General features: G+C 40.0%; 2 protein-coding genes across 3 annotated transcripts; one reads left to right on the top strand and one right to left on the bottom strand.

Annotated features, from left to right (window-relative positions):
- Positions 1 to 1,672: 1,672 nt before the first annotated feature.
- On the bottom strand, positions 1,673 to 7,989 carry LOC145463935 (tyrosinase-like). The gene is made up of 5 exons (XM_081447725.1): positions 7,410 to 7,989; positions 5,903 to 6,649; positions 5,286 to 5,514; positions 4,824 to 4,962; positions 1,673 to 3,489 (listed from the first exon to the last, which is right to left on the bottom strand). The coding sequence occupies exons 2-5, from the start codon at positions 5,917 to 5,919 to the stop codon at positions 2,828 to 2,830; spliced, it is 1,047 nt and encodes a 348-aa protein (XP_081303851.1). The 5' UTR covers positions 5,920 to 6,649; positions 7,410 to 7,989; the 3' UTR covers positions 1,673 to 2,827.
- A 1,318-nt stretch (positions 7,990 to 9,307) lies between these two features.
- LOC145462541 (uncharacterized) lies at positions 9,308 to 24,930 on the top strand. Of its 2 annotated transcripts, XM_081446078.1 has the most exons (24): positions 9,308 to 9,658; positions 11,153 to 11,205; positions 11,417 to 11,632; positions 12,398 to 12,480; positions 12,924 to 12,990; positions 13,354 to 13,390; positions 13,933 to 13,978; positions 14,712 to 14,769; positions 14,863 to 14,925; positions 15,102 to 15,203; positions 15,575 to 15,652; positions 16,348 to 16,441; positions 16,559 to 16,614; positions 17,351 to 17,396; positions 17,536 to 17,624; positions 18,289 to 18,380; positions 18,857 to 18,965; positions 19,435 to 19,468; positions 20,004 to 20,054; positions 20,154 to 20,307; positions 20,836 to 21,055; positions 22,004 to 22,120; positions 22,659 to 22,757; positions 23,462 to 24,930. In XM_081446078.1, exons 1-23 carry the CDS (start codon positions 9,565 to 9,567, stop codon positions 22,752 to 22,754), a joined length of 2,055 nt encoding a protein of 684 aa, XP_081302204.1. In that variant the 5' UTR covers positions 9,308 to 9,564; the 3' UTR covers positions 22,755 to 22,757; positions 23,462 to 24,930. The 2 variants fall into 2 exon arrangements, with proteins under 2 accessions (XP_081302204.1, XP_081302205.1); XM_081446079.1 differs by lacking the exon at positions 22,004 to 22,120.
- Positions 24,931 to 26,548: the final 1,618 nt, after the last annotated feature.

The raw sequence follows: 26,548 nt of genomic DNA, 5'->3' as shown, positions 1-26,548 counted from the left end.
TTGATAAACAGTCGCTCCCTCGTACCTTCTTCTCGTTTTCCGATATATTTGCGAATTATTTTCTGTTCGGATGGTTTTACTTTTTAAACCGAAGCAATACCAAATGGGAACGGTAAATTAAAATTTCTGGGTGAAAAATTGTTTTCACTCGCCGCTCTTTGGCCTCCTTATGGCTTCGTGGCAACAGTGAAAGCTCTCTGAAAACAAGGCCTATTTTAGCGAAAATGCTCTTATGACTTGACACAAAACTTAGGCGAGATTTCACTGTAACGTACTAAGTTAAAATAGGTTCCCGAAACAGTAGATTTAGCTAATGCTAACTGCTAATGCAATACGTTTATTTCTCGGCATGATTTTGCTCGGTTTACTAAATTTCTCGCGATCCCAGCTGTGACGACTCCCTCAATATTGGAGAAAATGAATATTTCGCTATTTTCAAATTACCGACCCAACCTCTGACAGTGATATAGCTCAGTGACCCGCCGTTCATTGCCGCTTTGTCCTGAAGAACGCAGGAAAAAAGCGTCGATTTGTTTCGCCCAAACATTTTGTAGGAAGAAGCGCAAGAAGCGAGCGTGGAACGTGGAACGTGAGGCGCAGGTATTCACTAGTGACTTACGCGCGTGTGGAAATTACAGTGATGACGTGTACTTTCGCATAACTCGCGCGAAAGGAAAAATAGACACAACAAGCGAAAATTTTGGCGTCCAGACTTGGAGTACCACTGCCATAGTAATGTAACTAACTCCTAGACTTACTTCATCAAGATATCCATTCTTGTTTCCACAACTGTAGTAGATTTCCGTAGGAATGAATGCTGACTGATGGAGAGTCCTCCAGATATTACGAATAAAAGATCTCGTGTCTAATTACACCGTCCTCTTTTGGTTGTAAATTCTTTCGTGCCAAATCGTATCGAATTAAGGCTTAAAATACAGACATTTTTTGCGAGAGATCCCTAAATTCTCTCAGTTAAACTTAAAGTGGCGAGAGAACATAGGGCGAGGCAAAAAGTAGATCCAGGGTGTAGGGGGGGGGGGGGGAGTCAAAAAGCCGAGAAGCAGGGAGGGGTAAGGGGTATTTTCGTCCCCAGGGCCATTCGTGTCTTTTTGGCCCGTGGAGGTCTTAGCTGTTACCAGTCCTCTAGGGCTAATAGACCCGAATGACTCTGGGGACGAGAATGGAAAAAGGCGCGAAAAGAATTCCCTTTGCACCAGTTCTCCTCATCCTCCTTTGGCATCGAAGCACATGGGACAATTCAGTGATTGCCTATGGGTCCATGTTGTCCTTATTTTTTGAAGTAAATGCTACAATTTTTGTGTGAAATGGTCAGGCAAGGAAGTTATGTAAAATTATATTAACGTTAAAAGATAAATATGGAATCGAATATAAACCAATGACACAGGCATCATACTGAAATCCAAACATTACGATTGGGAGTGTCTGATCACAAGAAAAACAACAATGGTAAGTAGAAAAAATAGCACGGACAACAACAAGAAGAATTCGGCAAAAAGAACAAGAAGAAACAAAAGAACAAGAACATTTGCAAGAACAAGTACAAACAGGAGCAAGTACACTGCAAGTAGAAAACGATTAAGACCATAAAGAGGGCCAAAACAAGAAAAAAAAAACGATAAAAAATAAAGCAACATCAAGAAAAAGTACAAAATCAAGAAAATGAACAACAACATCAAGAGTAACAAGAACAACTTGAAGAAAAAAAACACTGAGTAAAGGAACAAGAACAATGGGCATGCTCAGGTATACAAAAGGGTAGGGATTTCACAAGTTTGGGTATGTGAAAGAGTAGGGAAATCTGCCATTTAGTTCTTTTAAAGAGCCTTTAATTGAAATATTTCGAACGGACGCACCTTGTGGCTGTATCATTTCATTTATTAGGCGCTAAACGAAAATGGCAAGAACATTTCATTTCTTAGCGGTTTATTCATAATGCGGGCTGGTTATGAAAGCATGTTAAAGGAAAGTCTTTTCTCTATTAGAAGTATACAAAAGAGGTACTCTTTCTGTCAAAATGGTATAGAAAAGGGTTGGACCTGGGTGCGGATCCTCCCCTTTTAAAACTTTGTAGAGTACCACCCCCCTTCCCCCGTGGCGTTTCTCTCTAGACTGTCTAATATCAAACGAATGAAAAGGGGTTTGCAAAATTCTTTTTTCCATCTTTGTTTATAGGACATTTTACCTGCGAAACTTAACTAAACTTTAAAAACTGTTCGTTCATTAAAACGTAAAAAGATAATACCTATGAGCTTCTAAGCATCATAACAAACTTGACAACAACAACAACAACCTCCTTCAGTTACATCTAAAAGTTACCGGGGGTTAAATGAATAGAACAATTTGACTATACTTCTTACAGAACTGTTTTGAAATGACTGTCATAACAAGTTTATGCGGCAGTCTAAGTGCATGCCTGTTTATTAGCTAGGTGTAGCTAAGCGCTTTGATCACAACAACATATGAACATGTTTTTGAATGATGTTGTATTTCCACTAGCCAGTCACAATACAGAAAGAGTGTAATTTATTAATCAGAACTGAAGAGGCAAAAAAGGTTCAACCAGCTAAGTCAAGCCGCAATTGTTTTATTTTGCTCCTGTTTGGTTGAGAAAAGCCTAGTGTTTAATGGTGATTAATTAGAACAATTTACATGACGTCCTTTCAACCAATCACAGATCTCGGCAAACAAAAAACCAAAGGAAACACAGAGTTATGCTCGACAGTCAGTTAAGAACTGTTCAAATGGACGTTTTTGTTATGTTAACTCCCGTTCACTGTGAGTCATTGCTGTGCTGTAACCACGTTGATTAATTTTGTTTGCTGTTGATTATTTCTCCTCTCTTCTTCCTCTTTCTCTCTGTTGCTTCTTTGACATCTTCCACTTTGAATCCCAATCTGTTATCCTGCGAATTCAACTTCGTGTTTTTGGACAAGACGTGCCTGGGTTCGAGTTTCTGCATCTCTCTGTTCGCCATGGTCCTTTCCCTCTCGTTCGCCACGAACAAATCAAACTCTAGGTTGCTCAGCCGAGTGAACGATCGTCTGGGAATGGCATCAATCTCTGCTATGCTCAGACTAGCCAGCTGGTCATGACACAATTTGTAGCTCTCATGAGTAGGGTCGTCGTACAACACGCAAACCCCTCCGGGCTGCTTGAACTGATCCAACAAGTTCTGAGGCCTGAGCCGGGGGGATATTCCATACAGTTTGATGGTGCCTTGAGTGTAAGCGTTCTTGTAGCGGCTACCCTTCTTCTGCCAGTCGGTCCAGATTTTGTCGGTGAAGGCGTGGTGCAGAAGGAACTCTGGGGCATTGGCTGAATAAATGCCGCACATGGTTCCAGTATTCCCGCCAATTCTGCAGTGCATGTCGTTGTGTAAGTTGACGCGGAGTGTCCTCTCAAATTCGGGGAAGTTGTTGTAAGAGGTGCGAAGGCATTTGTGAACTGCTATGCAATCTGGTGGTTTTCCTTTTGAATAAAAAGAGTTCATATCAAAGAGAGAATGTGCCTATCGTGTGAGTTATCCTCAGAGCGAAGTGTCCCATACCACGGGAGCTTATCTTGGTTTCTACATTTATTGCAAGGTAACGCCCAGCACCCATTTACAGACCTCGATGGATATAGAGGGGCCTAACAGGGAAAGTTAAGATGTCTTGCCCTGGGAAATAACGCAGTGACCCCCACCAGGGCTCGTACCCGGAGGTAAGGTAACTAACTTTATTTTATCAGGGTAGTGCATTCAGCAATGAAGCTAGGAAATAAAGATACAGTGTAATCCCGATTTCTCGAATCCTCATTTTTTCGAACCTCGCGATAACTTGAACCAAAAGTCGTCTCCCTCTCCACAGTCGAACACTGTAATTTTACCGTCGATTTCTTGAACTATCCGAGTTTTTGAACCAATAATTTACGTTTCCCTTGGAGGTTCGAAAAATCGGTATTCCAATGTATGTAGTCTATGTAGAAGTTATAAAATTTAAAAATTAAGTACAATTTAAAAATTTAAAATTAGCGAAAAAATTATTAAAACCCTAAAGAACATTTAAAAGGCTAAAATACGATAAAAGATTTTTATAAACTTCCAAGGAATAAGAAAATACAAGTAAGCATGCTTAATTATCAGACTTTTAAAATTGCTCAAGGACGGAGCACTTTTAATTCAAGCGGGTAAATAAGTTGAAGCAGATTGTTGCTGCGTGCTGAACTACGGAACGTACAATTTGCAGTTCAGTACGCTAACCATTACGTCACCGCGCCTCCTACTACATCGTGAAAATATGTTTCTAGCCACACAAACGCGTTTTTTCTCTCAATATCTAACCACTTTTTCTCGCTATAACTTATAAAAGACTACACTGTGTAGACTGCGTTTAAATCAGTGCAGTCTATTCAAACCTAATAAAATTTGTATTTTTGTATATCTTATTCAGTTCACACAACTATTACTTCTTAAAATTATCAAAAGCGCGACCAAAACAAGATCAGCTAGGCGTGGTCCTTGCGTCGGCGTTTTCGCGCCGTCCTTCGAGCTCATTAATGAAAGAAACATATAAGACGGCTGTGAAGAGAGTAACATCTTTCAGTTCAAGAGGTTCCCATGCAGATTGAAAGTTTGATCTCCAACCAATCAAGACGCTTAAATTTTTCTAGCAGTTCTTTAGAAATTTGTCTTCGCCCAGTCAATCATTGTTTGCATTGTCACGCGTGGTCACGCAACGATTTTCCGTAACGTTCCACGTGACAATGTAAACCAAATAGCGGCTGCGAAAGTTCTGGGATATAGTTTTAATCGTTATTTTTACCGTTAAACTTTCTTTTAAGGCATCCACTGTCAGGTAACCACCACTGGTCTTTCCTAAAAGGTCCGCTGTACACACAATTGTCTCTTCCACCACCGTTACCGCCAAAACCCCATGGTGCATCGCTCCACACGCTCATAATCTGAAAAAAAGCCAATGACGTCGTCAGAGAGGTTTAAGAATGTCAAAAATAGCCTCGGAAAGTTGAGACGTGGGAAGAAGCATACAAAGAAAACGGGAAAATAGCTCGTGGGATTACGCTTGAGAGTACTTCACTTTCGGCCGCGGAGCCGCGAACTGAGATCAGCGGCAAAGATGCGAGAAAATTTATGGGAGCAGCCAGGCCCTATTAAATTCTTCTCGCAGCTTCGTTCAGCACCTATTGGGAAACCCATCCACCGAAATGCCACCTGTTACGGTACTGAAATCCCGCCAGGGTCACAGAAGTGAACCGAAGTGAAATACCTCATTCAGCCAGGGTTCACCGGACCACAAACTCCAGTCCCAATAGGGCACCGTGACAATTGGGTCCACTTCGCGCAGAATGTTTTCCATCTTCAGGAGGTACCAACGGTGCCACGCTAGGAACTGCTTTTTGTTATGAATGCTTCGGAACTGCTTGGTGTGTGTTTTAACAAGGTTTTGGTAATCTTGTCGCTCAGATGCCATCTTCAGGGTGTGAATAAAACGGTACCTGGTGAAAAGGAGAAATAGGGATTGTGGAAAATGAATCTGCGCTCTTATCCGTAAGTGACAAGGGGAAGGGAAGTCACGCGAAAAATCGCCATGTTTGGGTCAGAAGCTGGATGGGAAAAACTTAAAAGATAGGGGCATTTTGGGAAATATATATGAAAAGATGCCATCTGGTACAGAGAATCTGATGGTCAGTCTGTCGCAAATTATTCTGCAATTTAACAGGAAGTGCGTTTTATTTTATTGTTGGGCAAGTCAAAGCCGTGAGATGGAGAAGGGAAGAAGGCCGCAACCTCGTTTCCAGGGATTTCCCAATCTCTAAGGAAAAGCCCTAGTAACGAGGTTGACAGGGGCGCTCACGCTGACACTGGACTACAGACTATACTCACCTCTCTCCGGGATGCATCCCGATCCATTCCCGCCTCACGCGACAAGCGATCAGTTTCCCGCCACGACACACATGCCGCTGGCCAAGTTGATCATCTATCACTGAGCCTTCCTTGCAAGCTTGCGATAGCGTTTCTGTGGGCAAGGGGTTAAAACAAATTTAGAGGTGAAGATGGGAAGATGTGAAAATTTTGGACATTGAGCTTGCTAAGAAGCAGTTCCGGAGTGCTCAGTCGCGCTAATTTTGAGTGGTAATGTCTGGATCCTCCTCGAGGTATGCGACGATTGTATGTAAACTGCACTATACGAGTCCCGGCCACTCGGTTTATTATAGGACACATAATTTTCTCGAAAGTATTAGTCATGATCAGGAGGAAAAATAAAGTTTATGCAGCCGAATATATACGCCATGCACTTCGCTGTAGTGCGAGTGATTGGCAGTGCGCAAACCTTGCATATACGTTCCCAACAGCTATAAATAAAAATCACTGATGAAGAACTGACATACCCCTTCCTTACAAGCTTGTAAGGAGGGGGTATGCGAGTTTGTGTATGTGAGTTTGTGAGTTTATGGAACGAACAGAAGGCATGAGTGAACCTAAAATACGCAATTCTTCAGCTTTTTTTCCGTCTTCAAGTTTGTTGACTTGTCACAGTCTAAGAAAGTGGGTTATCATAACTATTTTACTTGCCTGTTATAGTTATTGCCAAAAGTAAAATTAAACTGGTCTTCATCTTTTTCCTACAAACTTACAGAAAAAAAAAAAACATCGTTAGCAGATGAACAAGTTCAGAGGGGAAAAGCACGAGAAAAAAACATCTTTTTATTTTGGTGATGAATCTCCAACTTCTCAGAACTTACGTAAAAAGAAATTTTTAACAGCGCTAGCTAGTAAGGAGAATTGACCTCTCGAATATTTATCATGTTAATTTATTTGAATGTTTTTCGCGCATTGGTTTAAGCTACGAATTAAGCGAAAGACGTGTATGCCTGGACCTCTCTTTGAGTCTCGTAGGAAGTGGAGGCTGCTAATGTACAGAGTTAATTTGCAGTAGCTTGTCAACTCTGAAACCAGTTCTCGACTGCAACGAGTTTTGCCTCTTATCAGATTATCAAGCTCTTAGCGAAGGACTGTTCTAAGCATTTCTCAGTAGTGCAAATTGGATAACTGTAAGAATCCTGTGAATGATGTTAAATGAACCTAAGGTATGTTTGGATCGACGGTTTCGAGTATTTACTCTCGGCCGTACACTCGTGAACACTGAGAAATGTTCTTTGTATAATGAACAGAAAGAAACGTCGCCCACAGAAAAGTCTATTTTTGTAAGTCTTGAAATCTTTCCTCATGGACTCTTTAAAGAGAATTAAATTTCCATGCATACTGAAGTTGCTGTTTGCTTCCATTGTGGACATGATTACAGTAACTAAGAAATTGCTCCTATCGTGAGCTCACAGAACGTTTAAGGCCATTTTCTCTACAGAAATTCAAAATACGAAGATATACTTACGCTGGAAGTTTCGCCCGGCGTTGCCTTACACTGAACGGACGTCGATCTAGTCGCATTCAACTACCTACCAAGGAATTTATAAATACTTTTTCTCGTTCTTAATCAGTTAAGTTATTTAAATTCCCTGGCGCTATTTGCAGAAGCAGCAATAAGCTTTAACCCTGTGCATTATAAGTTGGATGACTGTGTCAACACTTTTTGCGGCGAATTAAAATCTCGGTGTCTTACGAAAATACAATCTGTCAATCATGTGGGTGGTCAAATTATGCGTATCTTTTTTTTTATTTATTAGCCCCGCGGATAGTTTCAGTCCTTTGACTTTTCAACTGCAATTCCAGTATGGCAGTGGAAAATGTGCTGATAGATGTGTTTCCCTTGGTACCACAAATAGATGCTCGCGCAGGGTTGTTTCACTGCAACTGCACTGCAACCTATTGTGGGGGTTATTAGGTCATCCTTGCCTTAACATGCAAGTGGGATTAAAGGAAGAGACAGATAAATAAAAGAAACGATTTGAATAGTACGTTTCCCACTCACGCTAACTGGCCATGGAAGGGAGTAACTCAAAAAATTAACTTCGGCAATTTCGCCCCTGAAACCCGTATCACGCCAATCAGTTTTCGAGTGAGGAACCGTGAGTCGAGAGCAAGTCTCTTTATCCGATCCCGTGCTATTGCTTAGTTCCAGTTGATATTTCCGTCATTTTTCTGTTTTGTTTTTTGTTATTATTTTCTTATAACATTTTCTCATTGTTGGTTAGTATGGTGCACGCTTGCATCAAATTGCGTGAAACGAACGACGTTGGAGTCGAAATTGTCCCATCTTGACCTCAGGGCCTTTCGGGCTTTTAAACTGTGTAAATTTTGTTCTTTTCAATCAATCTTTTATCCTCTCAACACTTGTTGTTCACACGAGCGCGCTTTTTCCACCACTAACCGAACTCTGGTAGGGCATCCTTGGCGCAGTTTAGAGGACGTAGCATGTTCGAGCAGTGGAGGCTCTCGTCCGTAGTTTGGGAACGGTAAAAAACAGGTCAAGTCTGTATGTGAACCAAGTGACCCATCAGGCCCGGCCGTTGCTTATCCCGGTTTCTGTAGCATGAAGCGACTAGGGAGTATTTCTACTCCTCCCTGGATGGGATGCTAGTCCACCACAGGATTACCCCCGGCATTAAATTCGCCGTCACCCATTTATACCCCTGGGAGGCGGTGGAGAGAGGCCGGCACGGCGAGAGTAAAGTGTCTTGCCCAAGAATACAACACAATGTCCCAGGCCAGGGGCCCGTTTTTCGAAGGTCCCGAAAAGTTTTCGCACCCGGAGAGCCGTAGCGAAATCTCAAACCTTCTGATTACAGAACTGTTTTATTTACGTATTCTTAATAAGAAGAGAGGTTCTCTTCATACAGAACGTTTCAGGTGTAATATACCTCCTCTGTTTTAGATACAGATTAATTTAAAATTGCTTTGCGGACCCGAAAAGTTTCCGGGGCTTTCTAGAAACGCCCCTAGGGCTCTAACCCAGACCATTCGATCCGGAGGGGAGCGCACTAACCATGAGGCCACCGCGCCTCCACAGGTTGGGGACGAACGAAGGAAAAAAACCGTGGGGGACCCTCTTTCTACGGTTTATGTCCTGTCCTGCACAGGGGCTCTGCACTGGCTGCACACTCCTGCTGAATTGTACAAATGACACCTGTGATATTGTCAAAATCTCCTGTCCTCTGAAAGGATAACACTTTAGAATGGCGTCCCTCGTTTTCCGTTGTTTATTTTCCAACTGACTGAATATTTGTTTTTCGCTCCCATGCAGAACAACTAACAGACTTTTAAAAGCCAGCAGCCAGCGGCATTCCAAAAATAACAAACGCATGCGCATTGACAAGCGTCGTTCACGCGCGCAACTTTTGTCTTCAGCGTCTGTAGTAACGAAATTCGGTTAACATTTATTTTGAGCTACTTTCCTCGAGGATAAGTTTCGGACTCAAAGATCATCAGGGAAAAATCTTTTATCTGGAGAAGAGTGAGAAGTGGTTTGGGGCGCGTAGTCAACACCAAGGCGAGGGTTTGTTGTCATTTGTGCGATCACGACGTCTGCGTTCGATCAGTGATTCGATCGAACCGAATTTTGATTGAAATCGAACGTTTTTCGTTGATCAATGGATCGATTTGGTGGATCACTTCCCGTGAAAGGATACAGTGGCGAAATGGCTGGAAAAAAACGAGTTCAACTCCCAGTAGACCTTGGAAAAGGTAGGTAGACGTCTTGTGTTTATGTTTAGCTTATAATTATAGAACTCCAGGTGTCCATGTTGAACTCTACTCAAGCGTCAAATTCAACTTTCTTTTAATTTTCAATCGTGAAAAACTACATTTCAATTAAACTTAAATACCTTTCTCTCCTCAACAAAAGGTGCATTAATAATTTGTACATAAATACGTTCTCTGTGAATTAACCTGTTTGCCAAACAGGACACTGGATATAAAATAATCAAGAACTAAAGTAAGCTTATTCTATTGAGGTCGAAAACAGTTTGTTTCATCAATTCCAGAGTGCGAACACTGAATGAACTTGTCACTTCAAATTTCAATAGCAGTTTTGAAGGATTTTTAGGTTTAAGTTTGATTTTAAGTGAATTTTACAGATACAAGTTAAAATTTCTAATTGCGCGCGGGAACTTAAACTCTTGAGATTGGTTTGAAAATGACCTGGCATACTTCATCACCAATAAGTAATAATCTATGTTTAAAACTGAAATCAATGAACAATTAATGGCACGCGCAAGTATTTCTATGAAGCAAAAAATATTGGCCATTGAGCATCTATGGTTGAATTTACTGCTACTTTTTCAAAATATTTTTTGAAGCCAGTGTTGTACATTATAATCATGATCTACGGTATTGTGATTGCCAAATACAGTTGAAGCTCGTTGTCTTGAACCCAATTAACATGATTTCACATCACTTTTGGCTCTAAATACTTTTTCACCCATTTACACTCTCCTCTTAGGTATCTAAATAGAACCCTCTGCTATCTTGAACTATTGTTTGCTTTCCTTGAGTGCAAGGTAATGCACTGTAGCCCAGCTTCCCAGGATCACACAGGGTTTTTGCTCTATTACAGTGTAACTCAGGGTTTGAAAAAAGTGTCTTCTAGTCAGCCAGGACAAGTAGATTTTTCTACCGGGCAAGTAACTTTTCATTTCACTTGCCCAATGGGCAAGGGGCCCAGGCAAGTCATCTGCCAACAAGATAAAAAACAAAGTGACTTACATATGAGACTTGCCCAGGGCAAGCAAAATTTGTGGGCTGTTTGTCCCATGACAATATAGAATTCAAGTGTTTTTGAGCCCTGTCACTCACTTGCTCACTCAATCATTCTCTTTGTGCCTGTGAGTATACTGTTTCACCTCATTCCAGCTTCATGTAGTCCAGCCCAGGTCTTTTTGGTCGGCCTCAACAGTTCTACTCCTCATAATCTTCAGTCTGCCATGCTTCTCTTACCCTCAGCGGTCCAGATGAGAGCAACTCAGCAGTTGGCAGTCAAGAAGTGCATAGCCACAGCTGCATTATCAATCTGAGACATGATCGATAATGGATCTCTGTAGATCTCAAGAGCAGCTGGAATTTTTTGGTCCCAAAGTCAGTTAATTTGGTCTCGTAGAGTACGTGTTGTGTTTGTTAAGAGGGGCTCCATGTACATGCAATTTTGACACATGTTTGTTTTCCTTCACATCTACATTATAGGTTATAGTTCATATGATTCAAGTAATTTATTCCACAGCACGCCCAAAACAAAGGTGAGAAATTATTTCTTTTTATAGAGTAATTTTAGAGGATTTGTTACCAACAGCAAACTTTACATTTATTTTAAACACAGGTAGCATGATAAGTATTTCAGCTCCCTGTAGTGTGGCAAAGACATGACGTACATGTAGTAGACCTCTCTAACTGCTTTGATTCACGTTATACTGAACAGATGCAATTAATTTTATCTTTTTACAATTTTAGCCCATATCTTCATCTTTCTCTTCAACATCACCGAGTAGTTACAAACCAAGAACAAGCAACACAAGCTACCAGACAGGTGTTAGTCCATCCCGTGTCCAGCGGAGCAAATCTCCATTACGCAGCACAAGTCCTGTCCGTCGACCAGTAAGTCCTAGTATACACAGAGCAACAAGTCCAAGACTACACAACAGCTCCCTCTCTCCTACCAGTAAACAGGTTAGTTTATGGATTTGCATTTTCCTAGAGCAAGTCGATGGTTTATTAATATTTGTGGAGGGTGCTGCATCTTTCAATACTGTGCAAACTCTGCATGTTCATAGTGGAACATATTTTGCTGCTGTCAATTATCCCAGCAGCTTTCCCAGGAAACAAAATGTTCACTTAGTGGGTTCAAAAGGCCATTTTTTTGGCCTACAATCGGTTCATTTCAATCCATTTCGTTTGTTTCTTTTTCAAGGGTCATTGAATGTTTTCAAATTGATGATTGATGGAAGTGAAAAATGCAATCATTACTAATATGTACATTTTGAACTTCTGAGTTCACATATTATTGAAGGTGGCTATTAGTAAAGGCTAAAATAGCTCAAATGTTTTGAGCTAGGCCTGAGCAATTTGATGCATACATGTACATGTAGATGTGAGCTGGCAGGGCTGTCATCAAGTCCTGAGTCACTTGTAGTCTTGATCTCCACACTCGTGACAAACTTGTTATTTTATTGATATTTATATCACTAAACAGGCAAGTTCACCCGTAACATCAAGGGCCCATCAAGCATTCTCAGCTGTAGCAGGTATTGCGGGTTACGGTGCTTATTGACAGCCGTGGCTAGCATAAGATCGGAGTTTAAGTTGACCCACAGAGGTGCGAGACTCACAGGGCCCATCTAGGAAGAGCAACAAATGCGACTGAATAATCTTGTGCAAGGTAGTCGCAACAGAAATTGGAGCTTAGTCACATTTAATTTTGTAATATGTTTTCAGCTCTCTGACGTTGACAGTGATACAATCCAAAGACAAAGGCGTGAACTTCAGTTACTGATAGGAGAACTCAAAGATAGAGACAGGTAATTATACTTTGAACTGGTTTATGATCCATTCTGACTTGCTCTTTTTTCATAAGCATACAATAACCATCACAGATTAAGAATAAAATAATGATGTGAACAGTGCCTGAACATAGTGCCATCCAGTTGTCCAGGACAAGTAAATTTTCCCTCTGGGCAAGAAGCCTTTCATTCTCACTTGCACAATGGGCAAAGGATCAGGCAAGATGTCTGTCAACTTAATCATTAAAAGAGCAAACTAAGACTTTTAATAACTTTGACTTTAATTTTAATACAAATTCCAAATTACATTACATTGAACAAGACTTAACCAGGGCAAGCAAAATTTGAGAGCTGTTTGTCCCAAGGGCAAGCTGAAATTCATGCCAAGTTTTTTTTTGAGCCCCTTGTGAAATAAATTATGCATGATATGTTAATAATCTATATTTGTCTATGTCAAATAGAGAATTAAATGATATGGTACAAGCGCATCAAAAACAGATTGTCGCATGGGAAGAGGACAGGCAGAGGGTGAGTAGCATTAAATATATTACATACACTGTAAGTTACAGTTTTATCGCTGGTTAGTACTTCATGTTGTAAGTATGCACTTTTAAAAACTTTTTCTGAATTAGGGGAGCTTGATGTCTCAACTGTACTGGAAGTTAAATAATAACTGATCTGCCTCTATTAGTATTAATTTTCTCAACTTCAATTGAAAGTTTGTTTTAATTGAAGTTGAGAAAATTAATACTAATAGAGGCAGATCAGTTGCTATTTAACTTCCAGTACAGATGAGATATCAATTAAGCTCCTCTAATTCAGTTTGTGTGCTCAGACTATAAATTGTTGATATACATTTGGGCTGACTTTTAAAATTTCCTTTTGGTGTAGGTGTTTGCTCTTGAGAAAAGATCCTCTAGGCTTGAAAGTAAGTGAGACTTATTTTTACAGCTAGTACATACCTAAATACATGTACTGTATGTGGAAGATGCTATTATATGTCGTAATCTATGTTGGGAGGTTGAGGGAGTGAGACATTTTGAAGACAGCACCTCTCTCTCACCAGGAGTGACAATAAGTTGACAAATGAACTGTCCTGCAACAGGAAACTTGCAAAAATGCTGTGTGGCCTTTTTGTTCCAGAGCTGGTGGCCTAAAATTGCCTGGTTTAATAAGCAGGGCTGTCATTAACTTTTGAGTCGCCTATACCCTTGTTCTGCACACCTGTAGCAAACTTGTTACTTTGTGGGTGAATTCTATCAACAACAGGCAATTTCACCCATACCATGAAGGGAAATTCCAGCATACTCAGCCTTAACAGGTGTTAAGGGTTACGGCCCTTAATGACAGCCCTGATAAGCACATTAACACTGGTTAGAGCAGTCCAACATGTGGCTTTTTTGTGAAGGTTTTTTTACAGTACTTATTTCAAGAGCAAAATTTGATTCATGATATACTTTTTTACAACAGGTGAACTTAAAAGTAGAAATGAACAATTGAAAGGAATGCAAGCAAGGTAATTTCTATTATTATACTCATAATGTAATCATTACATATTTTTACATTCAGTGTAGTTGGTAGTTTCAAAGTGTGTCCTACAGTTTATATATCAGAGTCGACATTTAATTCTGTTGTGAATAGAGGCATTTAACACCAGAGTTTTCACGTTAATGACAAATGGCGAACAGCAGTTTCAGGTTAGGTGTTTGACATTTATATGTTAGTCCTCTCCCAGTTTAGCTACGAAAGCATGTCACAACAGTTATTTCACTTGAAGAGGCCACCATGTTTAATTTCCAGGCAACAGTGGTGTATGATTTTCACTCATTTGCTAAAAATTACAATGTTACTAAACTTGACCCTAAAAGGACTGGTTTACTGATTACATAACTTTCTTATTAGTTTGTGGCATAAACAGAAATTCAGGACAAAAAAGGACTGCTAGGGCTTAATTGGTCTATTTTCTTCTCGAGGCTTGCCCGTTGTCTTTCCGCTGAAAACTGTGGTGCTATATATCAGTTTAATGAGTTACATAATGTGCATGTACAGTTGTACTGTGGACCCCTGGCACAGTAATATTGAATATTTACATGTAGTTGATATTACGTGATTGTGTAAGTTTGACCTCTGACCTTGAAATTCCCTGATGTAAATTTGTATCACAGCTACATTTAGATGTACATCATAACATGACTATGTAACTACCGCATACATGTATGGTACTGATGTGAAGCTAACTCTGTTTTAAGGCTAAAGGCTTCAGAAACAGAAGAAAAGAACAAAGGCAAAGAACTGGAAGATACTCAGGTATGGAACTGAAGATAGAGCAAGTTCTGCTCTCAGTCATAAAGTACAATATTATAGAATTAAACCAATTTTCCATTCTCTTTTTGTCTATAGCTCCAACTTCAACAAGTTTCTGAGCATGCAAATACTTCACTTCACCAAGTGCAGGAACTTGAAGTAAGTTTTCTGTTTATTCTTGTATGTAGTTCTTAAAGAATAATGATTTGGCCTGGGTCATTTGAGTTTTCAGAGGCTCTCAATATTTGCTTTGAACAGTCCTTCCCATACTTGTATGATTTACCTTTATAGTCGTTGCCAACAGATACAATGTTATTGATTCCTGTTATTCTTAGGAGAAGAACAGTGCTTTAACGTCATCCATGAGAGAGTTATCAAACACAATAGGACAGCTTCAAGCCAGAGAGCAGGAACTTTTAACAAAACTTAAACTTAAGGTATGTTACAAAGTACGTGCTATTTTTCCTAAGGTGTGGCCTAGTCATCAAATCAAAGAACTTGATCATGTTCATGTACTTGCACTGAAAAGTTTATTATAGTTCAGTGGCACATCTAGGGGAGGGCCTGGAGGACCCGGCCTCCCTTATTTTGGGTAAAAAAAGAAGAAATCAAATCACAGAAGCACGAAAAGCCGGTAGGGCAAGCAAAACACCCCCCCCCCCCCCGGTTCAAGTTCTCGACAGCCACTGTAGTTTCACCTTGCCCAAAGAGCAAGCTTGTAGAACACAGCAATGCTGGATCAAACTATTGAAGCATTTTTTTTTTTATTCTTGAAAATAATTCAGAATTTTCTTTTGTGTCTTTTAAGGATAACGACATTATGGAAGCAAATGTAAGCTTAGGGGAATTACAGCAAAAGATAAAACGACTTGAAGGCCTGTGTCAGGTAAGTGCCAGTAATTTGTACAGTGAAGTAAACAAACCTACATACTCAAGAAATAAAACTGTACATTGATTGTGTTAATTTTATGAAAGTTCTCTGCAAGATTGATGTTTAAAATTTCATTTGCATTATTGCATGACTATGGCATTTCGATTGGTCATGGATTGACCTGCAGCTGATTGCGTGCATTCTGGCATGTGCCTGAACTCTCCCTTTGTCCACTTGGATTCAGATCCTGCATGTATGTACATGTAGGGTAGGAAAGGGGAAAGAAGATCATTCTACATGCTTAGTTCACGTTCCACACTCGCCTGCGTGTGTCATGCTCACGTAGGCCACAGGTTCAAATCTCGTTGAAGCTCTGAAATATTTTTCCGGGCTTTATTTGCAATTGCTTAAATTGCAATTACAACTGTGCTGGTCGCATCTTCATTTTATTCATGCTCGTTTATGGCACTTTGTGCAATGTCCCACTACCCCGCCTGTTCTAGAAACTAGTTTGTTAGAGTTCATAAACCATTACCACCAAGTCAACAACAACAACAAGTCACTTCAACTGCATGACCAAACATTTTTACAGATTGCAAATAAGGATACAAATTTTCAGTACAAGAAACTACATGGTGTTGAGTAAGTAACATGGTAAATGGTAACCGGTGACAGAGAAATACGGTCTATTGCCAACTCTTTTTCTGCAGGAATTAAGAAAAACTGAAAGCTCATTGAGGACAGAAAGAGACCAGTGGAGAGACCAGGCGACAGCGAATAAACATGAAGTAGAAAAACTTAGAGGTACTTTTAACTGGACAGCTTTTTGTTTGGCAGTTTGAAAATTTGGATTTTTTTTTAAAAAAATGTGCATACACGTTGTACTTGACAGTTTTGTTGTTTCTTTGTGTTTTCGTTCAGGTGATATTAGTAAACAGTTTAGTGATGCAGACGAGGTTCAAGCGGAATTAGCAAAGGTAAAATTCTCATAACTAACCGTCAGAACTGAACGAAATAATTCTTTCAATTCAGGGGCCCGTTTCTCGAAAGCCCCGGAAACTTTTCGGGCCCGTAAAGCCATAGCAAAATCTAGAACCTTACGATTACAGAGCTGTTTTATTCACATATTCTTAATATGATTTTGCTATGGCTTTCTGGGCCCGAAAGGTTTCTGGGGCTTTCGAGAAACGGGCCCCAGTGCCAGGTTTTTCAAGCTAACGAGGATAAGCGGGAGTTTTGATGTCACTATTTTTGTGACTTTTCGGTGAGATTTTTTGTTTATATTGTTTGTCCTTCAGTTTTGAGTTTTAAATAATCTCAAACTACGCAAAATATATGCAGTGAAAAAATTTATACAACAAAAAACAATACTTGGTAAATGTTAATCCTGGGTTAGCGTTAACAGGCTTTCAAACAACTCGACCTAGGCTGTTTGGCACACACACAAGGCGGATTGTAGGGGATTATTAAACAAAGCACTTGAAGATAAGAAGGAGGCCGGAGCAGACTGATTTAGTTTACTAAACGAATGAAAGTTTACCATCACATCATTTTCTTATTTTAATGACTGTATCAGACACCTTGAGTAAAAACGTACTCTGGTTAAGAGTTTTAAAACGTAAGCTTTCGGATTCTAGTCTAAAGCCTTCAAAATCTAAAATGTCAAAGTATCAAACGTGAATGTAATGTTTGGTTTTCCTTACCTCATTTCAGACAAAGCAGGAGATTTTAGTCTTACAAAAAGAGCTCTTCTTATCAGGTAAGAAGAGAAATTCCTATCTTAAAAGTCATAAGATCTTTTCAGTTATGTTATAACGGATTGAATCGGGAACACAATGCCAAAAGTTGATTTATTGCAGTTTTTTTTATAATAGCATTACATATTTTTTCTTCTTGAGGTGAGAGAGAAAAGAGGAAAGATCAGCTACTTGATTTACAAAAGTCAAAACAAGAAAGAACAGATTCAGAGCTTCAAAACCTTCGACAGGTATGTACATACATGCACAGTGATCTTTCCCAAAGTATTATAGTCTCGACATTCTTCCTTCCTTATAAGAAAGGTTGTTATAAAATGAAGTGTAATGAAGATAGTGCTCATAATATTCGCGCGCAAAAAGTGGAAAGGCAAGGACGTTGCCAGGTCGTCCGGGGGAACTCGGATGAGGGTGCTTCTCGGAAAGTTTTTAAGATACCAACATCCTGTTTTGTACGTATGGCTTGAAATGTTTTTCACCCCTTAGCCCCGGCCAAACGATCGCAACATACTGCAACATTGTTGGGCGCAATATGTTGCGTTGACATGTTGTGATCGTTTGGCCGGGGCTTAAAGAGGTATCAATTATAAAACAACAAATTATCTCCTGTCATATTTTTTTCGGCTCGATACCCTAAAAAGTTCCGCAAAAGCTCCTGCTGTGGACGTTTTGAGGCTGAAAACCCCACGAGGTAACAAAACCGCGTTTTTAACCCCTAAAAGGTACGGCGAGCTCCCATGTCCTTTTCATATGGGAGTCAACCCCTCGGGGGGAATGATCGTCCTGACATTTTCTTTTTTCCTCTTCCCTTCCAGTGTGATAGGCCTGGACCAAGCTAATATAATAAAACACCATTTGTAGCAACGCATTGTCTTAATGTTGAATTTCTCTTGGCAGATCTGTGAACGACAACAACGCGACATTTCCTACATGCAGCTCCAGTTACAAAGTTCTCATGATATGTTATCCAAACATGTCACGGAGCCTGAGTAAGTTGTAGTTTTCCATCGAATTGTTTTGTTAGTGAAAAGTTTTTTTTTGTTTTAATTTCTGTTCAGTGTGGCCGTCTGTATTTCTTCAAGTTCCTTGTAATGAAACTGGGTCCGTGTGAAGACGTCAATCACGATTAGCATTGATAATGTAACAGAGATGCAAACTTTCAAGTACGATCCAAGTTTTGCGATAAAGTGGAAATGGTTAATTTACGTTCAGGAAATAGCAGTAAGCTCTGAAAAGGAGAAAAAAAAAGACAAACGAGTAAGATTTTGCTCCTGGACATTTTCAGCCACTGTGACTTTAGTTTTCAGGTGGAGACAAACAAAGCTATAAAAAGTTTGTTTGTAAATTTCAATTGTTAAGTTCTCCTGTCTCTGGTGCAAGAACTGAACATGGTAAGCTAAGGAAAGCACAAGCTGGTAACAATATTTCATTTATTTGCTAAATTCAATTTACTTTTTTTGTGCAGTAAAATCTCAGAGGTGGAGTCTAATCCTCCAGATGAGGAGAAGAAAGCTATCAACAGCTTTTACGATGCGACAAGTTACAATCTCAACGGCGATTACTTCGACAGCCAGGTGAGTATCCAAAATCTCTTCTCCACAGAGGCGTCTGTTTTTGGCTCGTACAAGCGAGTGTCGAGAGACAGAAAAGGGAAATACAATGCGCGCGGTGATTCTCTCGGGAACCTCTGCGGAGAGATTAAACAATTTTTTTAATAATCAGTTTCTCTTTGAGAGTTCAAAACAGCTCATACTCGAATTCAGTTCTCCTTATAATAAAGTTGAGTCACTATTTAAATCCTCTTTGACTTGGCTTTCCTTGGCAACAAAAGAAAGTGACCACGTTTTGATGTGGTAACAAGGCGGGCTTTTTCAAGCACACAGCCGACTTTGGCGCGAAATTTCAAACGCGATAAACAACTGATCAGAAATCCCAGATTTTTGTAGAGCTACGTCATAAGCGCGGGAAAGACCCACCTGTGTACTTGGGCTACCCCAGTAAGTGTGCAAATCTTGACTTGTAGAAATCTTTATACTTTCCTAGGACGAAGCATCAACCAGATCAATGGATTATGACGGTATGTTGATTTTTCATTTTTTGTGGCGGCATTGGTCCTGGAAAAATAATGCGGTGAAAAACATTACACGCGAAAAAGGGTGAAATGGTCTTTGCTGATAGAGAGATTATTTCAGAGTGAAAAATTTAGCAACAGACCTTTTCAGTAGCCTGTGACAGACTTCAATTTTCTCCTACTGTGCATAAGAGTGAAATTTGATGTCAGCTCTTTGACTTGCATTGTTTGTGAAAAATGCAATAAGGGTTTCTTTAGGCGTTCTGTTTGTCTGGTTAACTGCAAACTAAGTTGTTACACATGCAATCGTTGGCTCTGACAGGTTTGGAATTCCGACTGAAAGTTGTCAAAACTTACTGTTACATGTATCTCTACTAAGCTTAGCCTAGGAACGCTTACGTATTTCCGGCTATCGCTTGTCTCCTGCCGAAGACAAGTGACATTCGGAAATACGTCTGTGTTCGTAGGCTATACTAACCTGGAAGTGGAACGGTTCTGATGACTGTGAGTAACTACTGCACTGTTTTTTTTCCCCTTGTAGGTCCGATAGTTTCTAAGGGAGTTGATGGCGATCTGTCTGCCTATATTCCCGGTAAGAAAACGAACAAGTTTTGCTACAAATTTTGCGTTGTCTGTTGCCTGTGATTGCTTTGCTTGGCTAATAAGGGGCATCCCTACTACGTCATTTCAGGAGGTGGTGGAGTGTCCGCCCTTTCCATGCACGCCACAGCCGGAAGTGACTTGACTGATGACTTTGACAACCTATCTCACGATCCATTGCAGTCCGCAATGACTTCAGACAGAGGCTTCGCAAGCTCCAATGTAGAAACGTTCTTGCCACCAAGGTGAAATAAAGTTTTGCAATTTACGATTTACCGCAGGGAAAATTTAATACTGTTTTTTCGGGCTAAATCGTCTTGACTGGCACCTGTCATCTGCAGTTGTTTTGACTGTATATTCAGAAACTTGAAAACTAGAAGAAAGTCATCGTTTAGGCTTTGTTTGGTCTAGGCGAGTATCAGTATCTTCTTCGTTCGCTAGGAAAATTTATAGGAAATGTCCCGACAAAGTGAGATGGTACATTATCATCTTTCAATAGATAAATTAGTTTAGTACGGTAGAAATATATGTTAAACACGTCTAATAAGCAAGGATGGCTTACATTGGGAATGATTGAGGTGGACAGCAAACCAAGTCTAGTGAGACTAAGTTCCTTTGAGTTTAACTAGCTCGCGAACAAGCTCACTTAGCAGTCCTTGGAGAAAAGGGAGTGTAGAGTAGAGGGAAGGAGAGCTCCCCCCTCCCAACCACCTATTCTGGGAGAGTTTGCTTTTAGACTAGACTTAAACAGGTTTTACCTTGTTGTCCTTCAGAAATCCATCTTACTTCAGCACTCCCAACACACGAACCGACATGTACCCACCGATAGGCAACATGTCAATCACGAGCGCCAGGACAGAGGACCACACTAGCTTTTTACCTTTCTCGGCTGGTAGGCCTGTGGAGTTGAATTCCGCGACAACGTCAAGGCCTGGGGATGCGTTTTCTCCTTATTCAGCTGGTATGTCTGTGACGAAGTCGTCACCGCCTAAGGTGAGTGTTGCGTGACAGATTTAGAAGGTTTCAACGGTTGGACGTAGATACTGGCGTTTTTGCCGCAAAATGAAACAAGCGATAAAAAACGGCTGTTTTTTACAGCTCGGGAACTTATCTTGACTTATTCAGATAGAATGAAATTTTCACAATGAGACACCAGTGTGAAACAGCTCTCTTTTCTTGCGGTCGTATTCCCGGCTCTGTGTATTGACTGAATCCGCGATTTTGGTCAGAGGAGTTGCTCAGCAGCAGCATGGCAGGTCGCTAATGGCAACTAGCAGATTTTGCAACGTTCGAACTTTACTTCATTAGGGAGGGTAAAACGCTGTGGGTGGTTGCAACTGGACCTATCTTCAACGACCAGTTTTCCAAAATAACAAAAGTTTCCAAGTCAAATTGCTATATTTGGAACCTCTTGTAAGTGACCACCTCTCGTGAGCGACCGCGATAATAAGATAATAAGGTGTTGTAACATTATTACATTCCTGGGTAGTACAAGAGACGGAAATTTCACAATGGGAAGTACCGCATTTTTCTCGAAATACACTTTTCACAGGAATAAAGCATTTAAAACATGGAGTAAGTCTCTTTAGTTACCACATGCTAATGAGGTTAAATTTTGACCCAGTATGGTCTAAGCTCTCGTAAGCGACCACCTAGGCTTGACATATTGGGTGGCCGCTTACAGGAGGTTCAACTGTACTCCAACTTATTCTCGTTACCTGTTTGGATGTATGTCACATAACATGTTAAAGAGAAGTCAGGATTTGAAAAGTTTTATATGTTACACATAACTACTAACGTGACTCGCCAACATAATACTATAGATAGGACTCATAATACACTAACACAAGTTCCGATAACTTGCGTGACAGGGCTGCCCTGCCCCTTGGAAAGTTAAGTGAACTCGTCTTTTCTTTCTCCTCTTTTTCGTTCTTACCCCAGGCGGAGGGGGACAGTTCACCGACCAGTAAACTTCATCGTCTGCTGGCGGAGTCTCGTCAAATGGTTCAAAACCTCGAACAATCTTCCACCTTCTCTCTGACCGGAAGTCCTAAGCAGGTTAGCTATCGTGTCACGCCATACCACCTCAGAAAAAAACGTTCCTTGCATTATTTTTCTGTCGGTTTTTTTGTTAAGACTCGTGCATTCGTGTTATAATAGTCACAGCGTGAATACCGCAACGATAACAGTAACATTTATAGTAACTCCAGACCGTTCTCTTTAATGCTTCAACCAGTAATTACTATCTTCCTTTGTAATCTTTCTAATTATTTAGTCCTTATGCCACAAAACATGTAGCATAAAAGAATGATAACTAGAGAGGACATCCTTAGAGCATGAGTAAGTTAGTCGCCTGAACGATAGACTTTGGGTGCTGCCTGGGGGCAAGTAAATGATGATTTTTGTTTTTCTCGATACATGTCTTCTCCATGACGTATTGATATTTAGGGAGAAATTTCATGTTCGTCATACTCAGGGTGGATTTTATAATTGCCCGTGGATGATTCAAACGACCGGAGTCCCGGGTTGGCTCTGTGGCGATGAGTCAACGAATCTTTAATGTAACCGACCTGTTTCTGTTTCCGTTTTTGTGTAGGACTCTACAGTTCCTACAAGTGACCAGTACACACCGCCACAAAGACATCTGGCAAGTCCTCTACAATCACGTCCCCTTCATACGTCCGCCGAATGAAAAGTACGTGTGAGTTATTTCCATTCTAATTCTGTAGTGCGCCCTGTGTGGTGAACTTTAAATTGCCTAATAGACGTTGCTGGCTGAGATTCCTGTTGTCATGATGTGACCAGACCTTGAGTGGAACCTACTACGCAAGGAGTTTGCTAGAAAACATTACACAAACCACAGCGGTCAACCAAAAGCGGCAAAAGCGGCAAAAGCGGCAAAAGTGTTGTCTAACAAATAATCTGGCTATATGTAAGATCATTATTCAATGGTATGCGAAGAGGGCTATGTTACAGTGTCACATTTAGCACGCATCTTGAAAGTCCTATAGTTTGAAAATGAAAATTTATGGTCTTGAAGATCCGTGGAAAGTATAAGTTGGATCCTTAAAAAATCTTAAAATTTGAATGAAAAGGAGGAAGGGGGCCAAAGAGCTTGACGAAAAAAATTGTCCACTTAATGAAAGAACAAAACAAGACTTAGTCTTGAACGAGTTTGGCACCAAAAAGTGCACAAACCTTCCACAATGTAGGTTTAGCTTTTGCACGCATTGCATGCCTATATTGGTATCTGAAAACAAATTCTTCTTTCGGCGGATTCGGACGTGTCCGGTAATACACAAAATTAAAAATGTTCCGTCGATCACCAACAAAACCCGGTATCAAACGTTTTTTCGCTTATTTAAGCATGTGTAACAAACTTTTCATTAATTTTCGTAGGAAGAGTCGTCACGACGTTCAACTGATCATTACAGAGTCCAGCGTGTGACACAGCACCATTTATCCCATGCTATGTGCCAAGTTTGTGAAAAGACATGTTAACATCGATATTATTGGTTGACTTGACTTACTGCCATCTTGAATCACTCTTTCCGTTGTTTTGCCGAGTCTTCTCGGGCACCTTCGTAACAAATTCGTATGATTGTCGGAAACCCGAGTGCTTGGTCAGGAGTCGATACTCCTCGATTCAAGATGGCTGCAAACAATTATCCCAGTGAATATAAATATTGTTTTTAAATAGATAGCTTAGCTTGAGTAACGCTTGTGTTTTAATCTGTACATAGAAAATGTTGGATAGAGACCAATCCTATTTTATTTTTGAGTTTACGACGCATCTCGTAAAAATCCATTCCTTTAAATTCACTTCCTAACGCGTAAATTAAAAGGAGCTCAGTCACGTTATTTGGAGTTATTTTGTAAACATACAAAATTACATTTAAATTGAAGGAAACCTGAAAATAATAGTTAACTAAGTTTGAGAAACACAAAAGAGATAACAGAGACAATATTGAACTATAAAGGAACAAGGATGGTTAAGGATGCTGAAGATTGACACGGATTACAAACGACGAACTTGAAAAATTTAAGCTAGACTTTTTAAAATGCGCAAACAGTGACGTAGTTCCTTTATTTAAGTTCGTCGTTGGTTTGACATTTTATTCTTTATCTTGGTTAAGAGCAGCAGAAAATTAAGGTGTTCTTTAAGCTCCTCAAAGTTAAAATGTATGATTTCAGTAAGCGGTCATATATTTTTCTTAAACGAAGGCAAATGCGTTGATTTGAAAAAGTAAGCTGTACTTTCACGCCGGAATACGGCCTGATGTTTTTTCTCTTTATTCTGTGTTGGCTGAAGGTTGTGGTGAACACTCCAGAGTAAAAATGGGGCCAAAATGTCTCTATAGTTGGTTAGAGGGGACGGGAAGTCTCTCTTGCGAAAAACTGGGGACAAGACGCCGTTTTTTTCTCGATTCGTCACTGTAATCTATGCCTCCGTCGTCCAAATCCTTTAAATCCGTATTCGCACGAATTTTAATCGCATGAAGCCAATTCAATGAAAGAACCATTTCGTCACTTTAAATTCCCCATAAAATGTCTTTCATCTCTGCCAATGTTTAATCAAAAACCCATCGTGGATCATTCTAGATTACTTACAATTCCTTTCACTGTAATATTGAAGCATTTTATTCTGTAGTTAATTTCCATGATCATTTCATCTTTTTATTTTCATATAGGGTTTTTACTAGGTACAAATGATTGTAGGTAGATCTTCATATTTAATAGATAGTATTTAAATGATGTGAATGTAGAATTGTGTATGAACAATTGATTTATTTAATTCAGAATCCTGTGATCTGAACGAGTGAAATTGAATGGGAGAAAATGGATAATAAACTGTGAGAATTCTGAAAGTTGTGTTGAATATTGCTTTGTCCACACTACGCCGGAGAATTTTGAAAACGGCGTTTTCACTCTGAAAACGCGTCAAAAGTTTTCCGTCCACAGTACGTTGGAGAAAATTGAAAACGCAACGATCACCGGTCATTTTGGATTTGTGTTTGAGGAAAACTCGGGCAGGTAAATCACACGATTATCGCGATGTTATCGTTTTCGAAAAACTCCGCTTTAAAAGTGTTTTCCGTCCGGCACCAAAACACAAAGCCGGCGTTTTCAAATTCCTTCGGTTTGAAGAGCGTTTTTGAAAAGTCCTGTTTCCGTGGCGGATTAGTGTGGACGGTAGGCCTAACCGTAGAAATAAAACTGCGTTTTCAAATTCCCCCGGCGAAGTGTGGTCGGGGCCTTAAAGTGGTCTCGTTAATCGCTAATTTGTTATGAACGGAATAAAATTAAATGGTAAAGAAAATCAAGAAAATCAAGATTCTTATGGCTGGGTCCTCGGTGTTCAAGCGTGCTCGTAACGTTTTCTTTATTCTCGGAGTTTTCCAAGCAATATAAGTTAACGTGATAATTAAAAGCGAGAGGAAATTGTGACAAAGTTGCAGTCTCCATTAACTTCAATTAAAGAAGGATTTTCTTTAACTTGGTTGTGTTCTAGCACCTGTTTACTCATGTATTTTACGATTCGCGCGATTCGTCATATTTTGAAGACAGAAAAAACCGAGAAAAAGACGGCGGCGGCGAGGACGACTCCTTTTAGAAAATGTATTTATATCAATACTTCAGAATTTCACGTTCTTCAAGAAACTTGGTCATTTCACGTTGTTGATTTGCAAAGGACGGTTACCGGCGAAACGTAGAAAGGTGCATAATGAACGGTCGACTTTGTTACCCTTTGAGAGGACAATAGGACAAATAACAGAATCAATGCCCCTAATACCAAAATTATAACAGCTGCTAACAAGCAAAAGAATAACCAGCTTACGAGGGCTGCTACACTTCTTGTTCTGCTCATAAGCGCGTTGTTCAGTGACATTCTCGCTGCCGTTCATTGCCGTCATGTTTTACGTAAGCTCTCTACTTTTTCCGCGTGAAAAGAAAGAGTCCACCTCTACACGGAGCCTATATTTTCATTACCTGTCCACTTGATATTATATTCATACTGTAAGGAGAAAAAAGTGTCGAATTCTGTTGGGAAGTTTAGGTTTCAAATTCAACTTACGACTTGGACAATTTTTTCCGTGCTGTTGTTGCACATGTGTTTACTTTACGCGCCAACAGGAACATTGAAGAGGGCGGGAAAATTTGCCTCATCGAAAATAATCTGTTGGAGGAATATGCAAGTATTTGATTTTATGACAGCTGCTTTGAAAATTATGCAGATATCGAGTAAGTAGGTGTAACGTTCGTTTCCAGTTTTCGATTTTCAGCTGGCCAAAAATCATTAGATTTGTTTGATCAATTTAACGATACCACTCATCCTGTTAAATTCTGTGTATTAAAAATACCAATTTTACTCGTCAATGGAACGGTTAAAACTTCCTCTGCAAAAATAGACTTATTCAATGATATGTAAATAACACGCGATCTTTGGCCTAGAAATAATTACTTAGCAACTTTAATGCAAATGGA

Source organism: Orbicella franksi, chromosome 12, assembly GCF_964199315.1.
Source record: "Orbicella franksi chromosome 12, jaOrbFran1.1, whole genome shotgun sequence".
NCBI classification, from domain to species: domain Eukaryota; kingdom Metazoa; phylum Cnidaria; class Anthozoa; order Scleractinia; family Merulinidae; genus Orbicella; species Orbicella franksi.
Note: the sequence above shows the minus strand (reverse complement) of the source record. Positions and strands in the feature narration are given on the sequence as shown.